A 14614-nucleotide genomic window follows, 5' to 3' on the forward strand; every position below is an offset into this window, starting at 1 on the left:
ATTTTTTTTTTTTCTAACCCAAAGAAGTTTCAAACGGCATTTTAACTTTTAATAAGTGAAAAATGTTTTTGTACTGTCAAACTTTTTTTTTTTTTTTTGGGTTAACATTGTCAAACTTTACTGACTGTGATATAATTACTATTATTATTATTATTATTATTATTATTATTATTATTAAAGAAGTAGGAACATCAATTCCCTAATATTATTAATATTACCTAGTTGAAATTTTAACTAGAGATTAACATTTTAAATGAGATAAAATGGTTATATATATATATATATAAAATAAATTATATGAATTTTGGTTTTATATATATATATATATATAAAATAACGGTAAACCCGAAACGGTATACCGGTATTGACCGATATCCGAAATATATCGTACCGCTAGCCAAACCCGAAACGGTACACCGGTATTGACCGATATCCGAAATATATCGTACCGCTAGCCAAACTGGTACAGCCTCTGGTACGGTATTGACTCCCTTGCTACGTAAGCGTCTTCAATAGGGATTGTCTTTATTTATAGGTTTTTAGTTATATTTATTCTTATTCAGATTTATGATATTTGGAGTTTATTTCTATTTGTTGATATTTATGTGTTTTAAGAGATTTAATTGAAAGTTTATTATATTTTGAAGTTAGTTACTTTTATTGACTTATGCAAGATCAGTAAGTTAATCATGCCTCTAAACTCATATTTTATGGGTTTCGGTTGTTGTATTTCATACTTGTTTGGAGCCAAACTTTTCCCAATTTCACTTGTTTTTGTTGTAATTTTCAGCTCAAAGAAGACAATAATAAAAAATAAAAAATCAATTCTGCACTTTAGTTTTTAGAGAATGTAAGGTAACCATCTCATTCTCTAATATTTTATGACTCTACTCCAATTACATTTGTTCAATAAGGTGCTCTGAAAATTCAACATAGAAGGCAATGTGTCAACGGAAATTCCTATTCAAAGGCGAATGCACATATATAATTGTTAATATTAGTTGCTCGTATTAGGCCGTTCGTGTAGTCACTTTTCATCTATTGTGACACACTACTTAAAGATTTAAATCTACATATGTGTGCAAATTACTTCTACATTTCTTTCAATTATTTTTCTACTCTTTCTTTGAATTCATTTTCACATATCACAACTAGGCCTGTCCAAGACAACCCGTTGACCCGACTCACCCTCAATTCTGATCGACCTAATTTGAAAATCGTCCGATCCAACTCCTGTGACGGGTCGGTGGTGGTTTCTGAGGTACTGAACCCGAATTTGGTGGGTCAGTTGGTGGGTCTTTGCATCTAAATCCGATTTCAACCGACTCGACTGACTCCTCGCCCAAGAAGGCCGCCGATCTTAACCGTCTAAAGATTTTCTCAGTCGGATATCGTCTAGATCTGACAAGATCTCTTTGAGATCCAATGAGATCTTGCCATTCATGGCCAATTTTCGGCCAAATTTGTTGGATTTTGGCCAGATCCAACAAGTTTCGGCCAGATCTGACTCCGACTAAGACTTGACCGCGTTCCAACAAAGATCTGTGTGAACCAACCCAACTATTTGACCGGTCGGCGGCGGGTTAGCAAATTTTTCACCCGACTTGGTCGGGTCGTTCGTGGGTTGGGCACAAACTTGACCTGAAATGACCTGTGGTCACCCCTAATCACAATGCAGAAAAGTAGTGTGCTTTGGCTTCCATGCAAGGGCATTAGCCCATCAACCTACACAAAGCTGCTTTCAATAGTGCCAATATGCAAGGGAGCATTCCAAATTCTTATCAGCGCTGCTCTATAGCCTACTAGATGAATCAAAGTCCTAAGATGGATTCCAAACCAAACCCAAAAAGGATAATGGAACAATTGTGACAATTTTCCCTTCATCCTCCCTCTATTATTCACCGCTACTCAAGAGCACGTGATTGATAATGTTTAAAAATAAATAATATACTTCACATGGCTTAAATAAAGAAGATTATATCTTACTTAACTAATAGTACAAGCCCCATCCAAAAAAAAAAAAAAAAAAACACTAATAGTAGAAGAAATCATCTTCTAATGTACAAAAATCACATTAAATAATATAGAAGAATGTTAACATTAGTTGTTTGTATTAGGTATTCGTATATTCCCTTTTCATCTATTGTGACAAGCTACTTAAAGATTTAAATCAATGTATATGTGGGTTCAACTTCTACATTTCTTTCGATTGTTTCACTACTCTGTTCGAGATCATTTTCACATATCACAATGCAAAAAATTAGTGTAATTTGGGTTGTGTTTAGTTTAACCCGTACTACTCAGCTTCTATTATTCATTCTCACTTTTCCGTGGGCCCCACCAGCTAGTCAGTTTTTTTGGATTAATTTTTTCTCAATTCTTATAACTCATAACCCAAAAAAGTGAGTATGAGTTACGAGAATTGAGAACAAAATTTCAAAGTCTTCAGTTCTCATTAAAATGAGTTAAGTGGCATTTTTTGGGTTTGAGTTGTTTTTTGGAATTTGTTTGTTGTGCTTGCATTTGCTGATGACAATTTAGTATAAGAAATTTTTTGAAGTAAAACAATTAGTTGAACAAGAAGAAAATGGTCAATAAAATGTACCAAAGATTATGATAGTCTAAGATGTGATTATGTGGATTCGCCCCTAACAAATTACTGAGGAAGAGTGACAACAAAGAGAACAAATTTGGTAAAGATTTATGAGAATAGTGCGTAGTAGGGACAAAGCAAGAATTAGTCTATGGATTTTGATAAGTAATGGAGTTTGAGATTTTCTTGGTCATGCGGGTTTTGATGAGAAGGGACACATTTAACGTTATGACTGGATCAGTAGAGGTCACTGAGTTAGGGTTGCTTTTATTAGAGAAAAAACAAATTTGATTTAGGGTGCCAAATTTGGTGACATTAAGTTAGGAGAAAATTGGGTAATAAATATGAATTAAGAGTTATGAGATATGGGATATGGGATATGGGCTATGGGCTATGAGTTATGATGTAACCAAACAAGACCTCGGCTTCCATGCCAGGGCATTAGCCCATCAACCTACACAAAAACTGCTTTCAATGGTGCCAATCTGCAAGGAGACATCACCAATTTCATATAAGCGTTGCTCCATAGCCTACAAGATGAAACACAGTCCTAATGTGTATTCCAAACCAAACCAAAAAATGTTATTTTCAAAGGTGGTTTGTGACAATTTCCCCTTCATCCTCCCTCTGTTATTCACCACAACCCGGGGAACATGATTGATAATGTTTGAAAATAAATGACATACTTCACATGGCTTTTTTTTTTCTTTTTTTCTTTTTTTGAGAATCTATACTTCACATGGCTTAAATAAAGAAGATTACATCTTACTTAATTAAGAGTATAAGAAATCATCTTGGAATGTACAAAAATCACATTAAATAATATGGAAGAATGTTAATATTAGTTGCTTGTATTAGGCTATTTGCATATTCCCTTTTCATCCACCACGACAAGCTACTTGAAGATTTAATGTGTGAGTGATACTTCCACGTTTCTTTCAATTATTTCTCTACTCTTTCTTCGAGATCATTTTCACATATTACAACTCAGAAAATTAATGTGATTTAGCTTCCATGCAAGTCATTAACCCATCAACCTACTCAAAAAATGATTTCAATAGTGCCAATCTACAAGGGGAAATTCCCAATTTCTTATAAGCGCTACTCGATAGCCTACAAGATGAAACAAAATCCTAATATAATTTCCAAACAAACCCAAAAAGCTTAATGGAATAATTGTGGTTTGCGACAATTTCCACTTCATCCTCCCTATGTGATTCATAACAACCCGGACCGTGATTGATAATATTTGAAAATAAATAATATACTTCACATGGCTTAAATAAAGAAGATTACTTAATTAAGTGCAAGAAATTATCTTGGTATGTGCAAAAATCACATTAAATAATATAGAAGAATGTTAATTTTAGTTGCTTATATTAGGCTATTCAAGTATTCCCTTTTCATTTGATGTGACAAGCTACTTAAAGATTTAAATCGGCATATGACTGTGTTCTACTTCAACATTTATTTCAATTAATTCTGTAATTCATTCTTCGAGTTTTCACATATCACAACTCAAAAAATTGACAATTTCCACTTCATCCTCTGTTATTCACCACAACCCGAGAGCACGTAATTGATAATGTTTAAAAATAAATAATATACTTCACATGGCTTAAATAAAGAAGATTACATCTTTACTTATTTAAGAGTACAAGAAATCATTCAGCCAAAAAAAAAAAGAGTACAAGAAATCATCTTGAAATGTACAAAAATCACATTAAATTATAGCACAATCTAAAATGCCAAAAGTGCAACAGAATTCAGAAACGTCTGCAACCCAAAACAGACTTGGTTTTCAACAAATGCTTGTGTAAGTTTATACAATAACGATGTCCAACTATTTTTACACTACCTGTCTGAATTTCCAAGAATAACTCAAAGAAATGTACATTGCTCCCAAATTAAGAGGAAGCAAAAATAGGAACAAAATCTCCCATAGATGAGGTAAGAAAGGCACCAGCATATTTTCATTAACAAAATGACATACTCTGGCATTACTGAGGAGCTGATCATCTAAACTATGAGATTCTGAACTCTCCGGAGCTGGATGCAGCTGACTATCTGTGGATAGATCTTTAGTGACCTCCCCATCATCCTTGGGTGGATCATCTGGATCTTCTCCTTTGTCATTCTCTTCACTAGGACTTGCACCACTACCTCCCCTTGAGATTCCCTGGATCAGGTCTGGCCGAGCTTCCACACCAACCCGCCTCAAGTGTAGCTGCCACATTGTAGAATGCCCATTACACAGGCCCTTCAACTGATACACATGTAAGCAAACAGAGAAACAATAACTACCTGAAGATGTAAGTTAACTTCATCTGGACGTGAAAGAAACGGAAAATCCCCCCCAGTTTTCAAGAATGCTCGCCTTGCTTCAGGATACCTCTCACCCAATTGATCTTTGAGTTGTTGGGGAATTGCACAGTAGTCATTTGTCTTCAAGAACGGAACATGCAAAAAACAAAATATGATAAGAAACATGCAAACATGTTAAAAAGAAACCAGCATGTCTTAAAGTTAAAAACTTTTTAATTTCCTTCTTCATTATTACAAAGTAAAGAGAAAAACCACCATGTCAATTATGCTGATCTTGCAAGAGTTCAATGACTTCAAATCATTGAAAATTCATGCAGGAACACATAAATAAATAAACAAAGCAAATGAATAAATTTTGACAGCATTATCATTATATAAGCAAGCAGAAACAAGGGATTGTGTAGGTACAGTATTTTACTGACCTGTGATCTATCTAGCTCAACACATTTAACAACAAAACTAAGCTTACAGCCGTGAGATTCATTTTGAACCTATGTTGCACATGTCGCTGGTTTCCTTTCCCTAAATAATTCATAATGGAAAAACTTGATAACGTATCATAGAGAATCTTTTTTTTTTTTTTTTTTTGCATGGTTCAATAAGTTACAAATGTAGATGATATAGTTTTAGTGGATGAAGTCCCTTGGTGTACACTTTTTGCAAATGAAATAGTTTAGTGGATGAAACTTGAAGTGGAGTCAATGCCAAGTTAGAAATTTGGCGAGACACTCTAGAATCTAAAGGCTTTCAATCAAGTGGGACTAAAACAGAGTACATGAAATGTAAGTTTAGTAAAAATAGAAATAGAAACCAATGGGCACTAAGACTTACTGGTTAAGAGATACAAAAGAGCAATAGTTTGATATCTTGGATCAATAATTCATAAAGATAGAGAAGTTGAAGAGGAAGTGAATCAGAGGGTAAGTGGATGAAGTGCAGAGGGCATCAGCAGTGTCGTGCGATTGTAGAATACCCATTAAGTTAAAGGGAAAATTTTATTAGACAGTTATACGACCAACTATGCTTTATGCTCTATGGCACAGAATTTTGGATTGTTAAGAAACAACATATTCATAAAATGAATGTAACTGAGATGAGAATATCAAGATGGATAAGTGAAAATACACAAAAAGATATTATTTGAAATGAGGAAATTTGCTTATAGATAGGGGTAGCCCCTATTAATGAAAAGACGAGGGAGAGTCACTTAAGATGGTTCGGTCATAGGCAGAGGAGAGTGACTAATACACCAATAAGAACAAGCGAATTTATCCAAGTTGAGGAAATGAAGAAAGGAAGAGGAAGACCAAAAATCACATTAGTAAGTAATAAAAAAGTACATGTCAATTAAGGGAGTAACAGAGAATATGACTTTATATAGTGTAGAATGCAAGCAAAGAATACATATGGCTAACCTTAACTAATATGTTGAGGATCCATCGTCGACTCCAAAATTTTGAGACTAATGGCTTGTTTGGAAGTTTAGAGAGGGAGGAGAGTAGAGGGGAGTAAAGGGAAGGGGAGTAGTGGAGAGGAGAGTAGAGGAGAATGATTCACCTCCACCTTATTTGGATGTTTTTAAAATTAGTAAGGGAGAAGGGAGTAATTAGCCCTTCCCCTTGTGTAATTTTGTTAATATAATAAGGGTAAATTAGGTAATTTACTTGGTCAATAGTTTATGTACTCTACTCCCCCTCCAAATCTCTCCAATTTGGGGGAATTAAAATTGGGGGGCTAGAGGGAGTTCAAACCCCTTCAAACCCCTCTCCCTCATTCTTTAAAAAACTTCCAAACAAGGTAATTGCATTACTCTTCCTCCCTCTACTCTACTCCCCCTCCTTTTTTAAACATCCAAACATGCCATAAGGCTTTGTTTGTTGTAAGTTACTAATGCACCTAATTGATCCTACAACCTCACTCTCCATCCCACTCTTATTAGGACCACACTAACATCAACTAGTTCAAAGTATATCCAGATTAAAACATTTAATTGAAGTAGATATCACCTAAATGTGAGTTATACCTACTGTATCCAGAGAATTGAAATTGAATGGTATTGGCAAAGCTAGCACAAGCCCAACTAGAATCAAGGGAACAAAGGCCACAAATGATGCTATTCAATATCTATTCATTATCACTATTTTTGCAGCAAATTCATCAAGGAATTACGTATGCTGTTTAGGATTCATAGCATAACCCATAAGACTAAGTCTTGGTTGTTTTTGTTGAATTCCAGATGCAAAACATCAAAAGGTTCTCGTATAAAAAATAAAAGAAATTAAATTATAGTGTTTCTGCTGAATTCGGAAGCCACATGCAGAACTTGGAATAGTTTTACCCAGTAAGGCTGCCTCTTTTTTGTGGGGTGTGAGAGGCCGGGGGGGAGGGGGGGGGGTGGGGGGGAGGTGGAGGAGGAGAAGGAGAGGAAGGAAGAAAGAATTAAACCAAAATCAGGTCAAAGTTTCAAAAAGTGAAGAAGCCAAAACTACAAGGACTTTAGTAACTTCAGACCATACTAGACCAAAAATATAGAGGTACAAACACACCACAACAACAAAACAACATTCAAGCCTTAGTCTCAAAATTTTGGGTTTGGCTACACACATGCACATACACCCAATGAAATTTAGATGACTTACATCCATTATAGTGATAAATGAATCTGAAAGCAGCAAAGGTCCAACTGAAGCCGCATCAACTGTCAAAGTTAACCTGGAGGCCAAGTCTTCTCTTGAAAGTGTTTCAACCTGAATTGATAATCACATATTATGACCAAAGGAATTAAGCAAGTAGTTTTCTACAGCACATATATACACATTGGTGAGGCACGAACCCAGCAGATCTTGAAGCTACAATTTCACCCTATAGCTTGCTCTTACAGGGGAAGGAGGTACCATTTACTCTATAATTCATTGGCACTTTTCTACAGCATATATATTAGCATTTGAAGTAAAAAGAAACAGAGAAAGCAAATGGATATGAATTGGCTCATTCACAAGACTCTCTTTTTTTTTGTGAACAGATTAGTCAAAAGAATTGAACCCTACCTAGAAATTTTAACGTCACTATTCTTATAGATGTTGCAGACTCAACGTTTGGAATATAATAGTAAGAGAAGGTAATTACCAAGACCGCAGAAAAGATAGTTGAGCAGACTAATCAAATTGATTGCAAATACTTATTTATTTTCCACAAATGAATCCCAGTTTAAATTTAATTGCAAGTCTGCATTGAAAACCTTGTATGACCATCTAGTTCCTATAAAGCTCTCAGCCTTTCCACCAATAGGTTGACAATTTTTGGGGAGAGGGGGGGAAAGTAAAAGGGAGGGGACAGGAGGGGTCGGGGGGAACGCATGGTTGATGCCATAAGTCAAATCATATATGCAGGTACAAGGAGCTGGAGATGGTTGCATATATGACAACTTATTTAGGCAATTCTCTTCCTTGAACATTAAAATTTCAGAAATCAACAAAATACGAGGGAAAATTTTTTTGAGTTACCAATAAGTACAATTAACTTTGACAAAGACAGTTTCATCCTGTGCTGAAAACTGAAATAGAGAGTTTGAGGACAGATTGCTTCAAGACACGAAATAGATTGCTAAAACCATAATGATGTAGACATTCACAAACTCTACCTGAGAAACAACAAAGTCCACAGAATCTGCAATGAATGGTTCATGGGGACCATCACGAATTCCTGTTAACACATATCGTTTCAACAAAAAGGAAGGGGTCCAACTAACACTGCATAAGGCATATCACAATCAGGAAGTTAATTTCTTGAGAAAAGAACACATCTAACAAGCAAATTGTTACAAGTGACATATGAGCCAAAGATAAATACACACCTATTTACAAAGAGAATGCAGAACATGTGTATATATATATAATAATTGATAGATATTATGGAGCTGGTGATTGCAAACTGATGCCACTATAGATTATTTTTTTTTGATAAGTGATGCCACTATAGAATATTGCTGTTGTAAAACCACAAAGATTAGCTATGAGAGAGGATGGATAAAATAAATAAAAAACAACAACCAACACAAATTGTTCTGCTTAGCTTGTGCTAAGGTCAAGGGTGTCAATTATTTTTGTGGTCAGCTACGTGGGGTAAGATTCTCTCAATTGATAACCTGATGAAGAGAGGCTTTTTGCTAGTCAGTTGGTATTACTATTTTATCTATCATTGTAGTGGGGAAACAGAGGATCATCTTTTGATCCATTGTGAGATTGCATATGCTTCATGGAGTGAGGTGTTCATGATGTTTGGGATTCAATTGGGTGTTGCTGGACAACGTAGCATCCCTCCTTTTTGGTAGGCAGAACTGGATAGGAAAACTTTCTTCGAATGTATGGAACTTGGTGCCAGTGAGCATGATATGGTTAGCGTGGAATGAGCGTAACAGCCATTTTTTTTTGAGAGTGTGAGACATATTGAGCAATTTAAGTCCTTGCTACTCCGTAGCTTATTTGAATGGTCTTAGGCACGGAATTTACCAATTGTACTTCCATTTTTTATTTTCAACTCCCTCTTAGATCTTCTATTTGATTTGCTTGTATATTTCCACGGTGCTTTATGCTCATACTCATGATTATAGAGTAATCCTTTTCATTTGCAATAAAATTCTATTACTTATCAAAAAAACATAAACATAAACAAAAACAAAAACAAAAAATTCTGTTCAGCTCATGCTCTTTTTTTAAGTTTAAAAGGCATAAAAAGGGATGCAACCCTGGTATGCAGGATGCATACAAGACCAAAACCGAAAAATAAAAATTAACACCTATTAGAATTAGACATGATCTTCAACTAAAAATGCACGCATAATAATATTTAGGCAGGTACTAAAAAATCATCCCACATACCCACCCCCTTCTCTTGGAAGGGGAAGAAAATTTTTAAATTTTATGAGAAAAAGTATTCATAGACAGTACTAGACACATATCCAAGCAGTGTTGAAAGAAAGATAATTACAGCCAGGGAATAAAGTTGAATAGAGCTGTAATGCACCAATTTTTTGTCAGGGTTTTTGGGCTATGCCTAATAGCCTAGTGGGATGGGTTTATAAATTGTCAGCTAAGGTGTTGGCCAATAGGTTGAAACTTGTTGCAGACACTTTGGTCTCGAATTCTCAAAATGTTATCATGGCTAGTGAACAATTTTTGGGATTTGGTGCTATTGCTAATTAATGCTTATATAGTAGGAGTAAACACTGAGCAGCCTGGGACGATCCCTAAGTTTAATGTAGAGAAGGCCTAAAATTGCTTGAATTGGAATTGTTTGATTTATATAGGCAATTTGATCATATCCAGCTAACAATCATTATCTCTAAGAAACAATGCGATAACTTACACAGGAGCCCATGGCATTGCAGCAGAGAAACTGTGTGTATCCAGAAAAGAATTTGATAGTATCAATGAGCGAACCCGTCTTGGACGATGCTGAGCAAAAAGTTGAGCTAGAAAGCCCCCAAGGGATGTACCATAAAGATGTATCTGTTAGACACTCAATGATTAGTTGAGTTCTAAACAACTAATGACGCCACAAATGTATAAGATATGTCAAGATTAATTATATTCACACAGGCAGATTATGATACATGGGTATGATCAGGCATCTAAGGTTAAGCAAATTGTTAGTAAACAAATTGCTCATAAAACCTATTTTCAAATTGTGTCACTGACTGCTAGTATCTTCTCCAATATATGGGCATGGCCAAGCATCTACGCAAACTGTTACAAAACACATTGCTCATGAAACCAATTTCCAAATTGTGTCACTGACTGCTTGCATCTTCTCCGATACATGGGTATGATCAGGCATCTATGCAGACTGTTAGGAAACACAATGCTCATGAAACCCATTTTCAAATTGCATCACCAACTGCTTGTATCTTCTCTTCCATGATTGGCACACACCAGTTGTAGCTGAAACCATATACAGGCAGTTCGTTGTTGATTAATCTAGACATAATTTATGTATGGAACAGGTACAATTCCAGTCATGAAGAAATCGACTGTTGAATAGGTTATATCACCTAGGCTTCCTGACTTAACATTCCATTGTATGTAAACAGCTATAACATGGGCTGGATATATCAAAGAGTTTAAGCAATAGCAAAAAAAACCAAAGAATGAGATGAATATCATACATCTCAGAAACCATGTATAAAGGATCCTCAGTTTTGGAAACCAAATCTCACTTTTGATCCAATTGCTTACAAGCTAGCCATCAAGGCCTTCGGCTTTGCAATATAATACCTTATTGATGGAGAGAGCAAGAGAGAGATTAAAAACCATTATGAGTCTAGGCGTTCTCCAATACAGATATAATATTTACACTATTAAATACTGATTAAGTGCCACCATTTACCATGCTTAAGGAAAAATAAACCATAAGCATTTTAGTTGAGATCCAAGTGATAACACTAGCTCCTTAAAGGAGCATGAGAGAGAACACCTCAAAAAAAGGAAAAAGACCACCTAATATATCACAACCCAGGGAAAGCGCTTGTCAGTTGTCACATGCACTATATCCCAAAAGCACTAACCAAGTTACAGTTAGATATCCTCAAAATCACTTATACAATCCAAATTGACCTCATAAACATCCACAACACACACCTACACAACATCTATGCAATTGGAATCCAAAAAACAAATACAAACAATCGAACATATTACAATCTTACCTACTTAAATCCCTAACATCATATTGTCACATCTTGCATTGTGCTAAAGTGCTCCTGAATTACAGGGCATTACCAAGTTGGCTCTGATATTACTTGTCATGATTTAAGGAAAGTATTAGCCACATCTACACCATACCCAAAAGAACTAGTCAATTTCTTTTTTTTTTTTTTGATAAGTAAAAATTGAATTTATAATTAGTGTTTCTCGTAATAGCTTAAATATCCCAAATTGACGTAGGGAACACCCAATGTGGTATTCAACACTTGCTCATACATCATCTTCACAATCCAAATCCACACCTAAATCCAAACAATCTGGGCTATTACAATAGCTTCTAGAGAGGATCCGTACCTATGACTTACTTATTAGCTAGGTTTTGAATATTTTATTTTAGGTTTTATGCTTTTTTTTTAGTTAAGGATATTTTAGTAACTGTCATTGTTGGGTGTGAGCGATAATTGTGGGTCTTGAGTTTTATTTTATTAATAAGTAAGTTTTATTTAGTTTATGGGTCTTATTGAGTGGGCTTTGGTTCAATTTGATTTAGGTTTGGTTTGCTAATCGAAGTGGGAATCATAGTTCAATTAGGCAAAGTTAAGATTTTAAGGGTCTACCTAAGTTTCTTATTGTATTCAAAAAAGAGGAAGTTGATCAATAAAATATTGAGCATTTGAGCATTGGGGCAAGTTGGCCTTATTGTTCTTTTTCCTCCTTTTCTCCTCTCTTTCTTGTTCTCTTTTCTGTGGTACTGTTCACAATATTTTTCAAATAAATTTCTCTCTTTTCCTTTTTTTCATACAACCCCAAGTCAGACCCTTGCTCTAACCTATCAAAACCCTAAAATCCCACATATTTTCTCTATCAAATATCCACAAGAAAACAATCAAACCCCTAGCCAAGTTTGAGTCTTAACCTTTTCTTCTACAACTCTAAAACACAAGATTCACAAATCTTCTCAAACCTTAGCCCACCACAAGCACATGTAGACAAATTCCCCAATTTATCCTGCATCAATTGGTATCAGAGCCAAAATTATTACAAGTTCTTTGCTGAAATCTTCTTTAGCCAGCCAATAACGATGAGCTTAGTCCCAAAACTTCTTAAGCCAACCACTCGACAAAATTTCTCATCTAAGAAAATGGTGACTAACATGGAATTAGAGTCCAAATTTAGGGCATTTTCTCAAAACTTAAAAGGAACAAAGAAGTTTGAATCAATTACATGCAAAGGAGAATTCAATAGAAGCAAAGCTTAAAGAATTATTGGCTATGAGACAAACTTTGGATAGGCTGTCAGCTATTATTCTTGGCAATACTGATCAAGACCCCAAATTATTTAAATTAGGTCTAGGTTCAGCCCTTATGTCTCTCTTGAGCTCAATGCCTTTTTCTTCAAGACCCCAACAGTTTTCACTTATCATCCACATTTGTGCGGTCTAAAGGAGAAGCTAGATTCACTGAAGTAGATAGAGGTGTTAGTGACTTTTATGGGGAGCTATTTAAAGCTGTTCTCTGATTGGTTACACAATTTGGAAAGCTTTATCAAATGATATAGCTTAAGCGAAGGGCAAAAACTCTTTAACTAGGAGTCTTAATACTACTAGTACAAGAAAGAGACTTTATATATATTTGTGCTTAATGTATTCAAAGGAGATAAAATTGATTGATAAAATTATTGAGTGTTCTGAGTATTGAGGCACATTGGCCTTAGGGTTCTTTTTTCCTCCCTTTCTCTTCTTTCTTTCTTCTTCTCTTCTTCTTTTCTTTCTCACAGGTACCATTCAAAAGTATTGTTCACATTACTGCTCACTGTTCACTGTTCACAGATATTATACTAAAAGTTCTATTCTGTTTCTTTTCTTTTTCCTTCCACCCATAAATCAAATATTTTCTCTTTTGAACCTTAAATCTTCTTTTAAAAGGTTTGAAACCCAATATCCACAAATTCTCCTAACCCTAAACCCACCACAACCACACGTAGGTGACTAAATACACGACAGCTGTCAAGCTGCAGTAACCCTCCTCCTTTTCCTGGGCTTGGGACTGGCTATGACCAAATATATGACACTAAGTACAAACATAGGCAAAGTTTCTATAATAAATTGATGATAAGAATGATATTATAAGGAAATAGAATAAAGGATGTAACAATATCCAATTTTTGTTTAAGAGACAGATTTGCTGAAGTTATGATGTAACAATATAAATCTCACTTCAACTCTTTTTCCTAGTTAAAATGGAGTTGCCATTAACCACTGGTACCTTATGGAATTAAACAAACTAAACTTGGCAAGTACCTCTTAGCAAAACAACATCAATGCATCTCTTGATTTTTTATAAAGGAAAATTTCTAGGAAGATTGGTAATGAGTTACAACGTATTCCACATACCCTAGTGATCCGTATCTATGTAAATCTGATTTGAACGACCTATGTACTTTAAACACATGAAGCACAAAGGTGGCTTCTGAAGCAACATGCCAATTCAAAATGCAAATTTCAGTTAGTGCATCAAGATGAGAAAGCATTTGGTAAGTGCTACAACATTAATTAAAACAATGAGTAAAATGATATACACAAAAACTGTATTGATAAACTAAAAATTTGGTAAGAGATGTTTAAAGGAAATGACGCTCTTACATGATGAACATCAATAGCATCCAAGAACTTTTCAAATGCTTGAATCCATTCATGATGATTCCATACCCGTGGGATATCAACAGAAATTACCCGGTAACCCTACACATTTCGAAAAGAATTTAATTCCTCAATCTTAGTCAAAAAACTTATGTTATAATAAGTTCATAGAACGTTATTGACTACACACAAAAAGGAATTTAGACATACAAGAAAAGCGTCAATAAAAATCTCATCTTGAAAATAGTCTAGCTTCATGCCATACAAATATTCAAATAACAAGTATAAACAGAATAATTAAAGTGCCTCTTGGTTTGTTGCTATAAGAATTTTCATATTTCTACCATGTGGAATCCT

General features: G+C 34.9%; 1 protein-coding gene across 1 annotated transcript; it reads right to left on the reverse strand.

The window, feature by feature from the left end:
* Positions 1-4290: 4290 nt before the first annotated feature.
* On the reverse strand, positions 4291-14359 carry LOC112026715 (uncharacterized; the record flags this gene model as incomplete). Its single annotated transcript, XM_065781781.1, is given in 6 exon segments — positions 4291-4820; positions 4898-5038; positions 7558-7665; positions 8559-8667; positions 10283-10425; positions 14261-14359. Coding segments are annotated over 6 exon segments (978 nt in total), but the record flags the coding sequence as incomplete, so codon positions are not given.
* Between the last annotated feature and the right edge of the window lie 255 nt (positions 14360-14614).

The sequence above is a fragment of the Quercus suber genome, unplaced genomic scaffold (genome assembly GCF_002906115.3).
Source record: "Quercus suber isolate HL8 unplaced genomic scaffold, Cork oak 2.0 scaffold_278, whole genome shotgun sequence".
Taxonomy (NCBI): Eukaryota; Viridiplantae; Streptophyta; class Magnoliopsida; order Fagales; family Fagaceae; genus Quercus; species Quercus suber.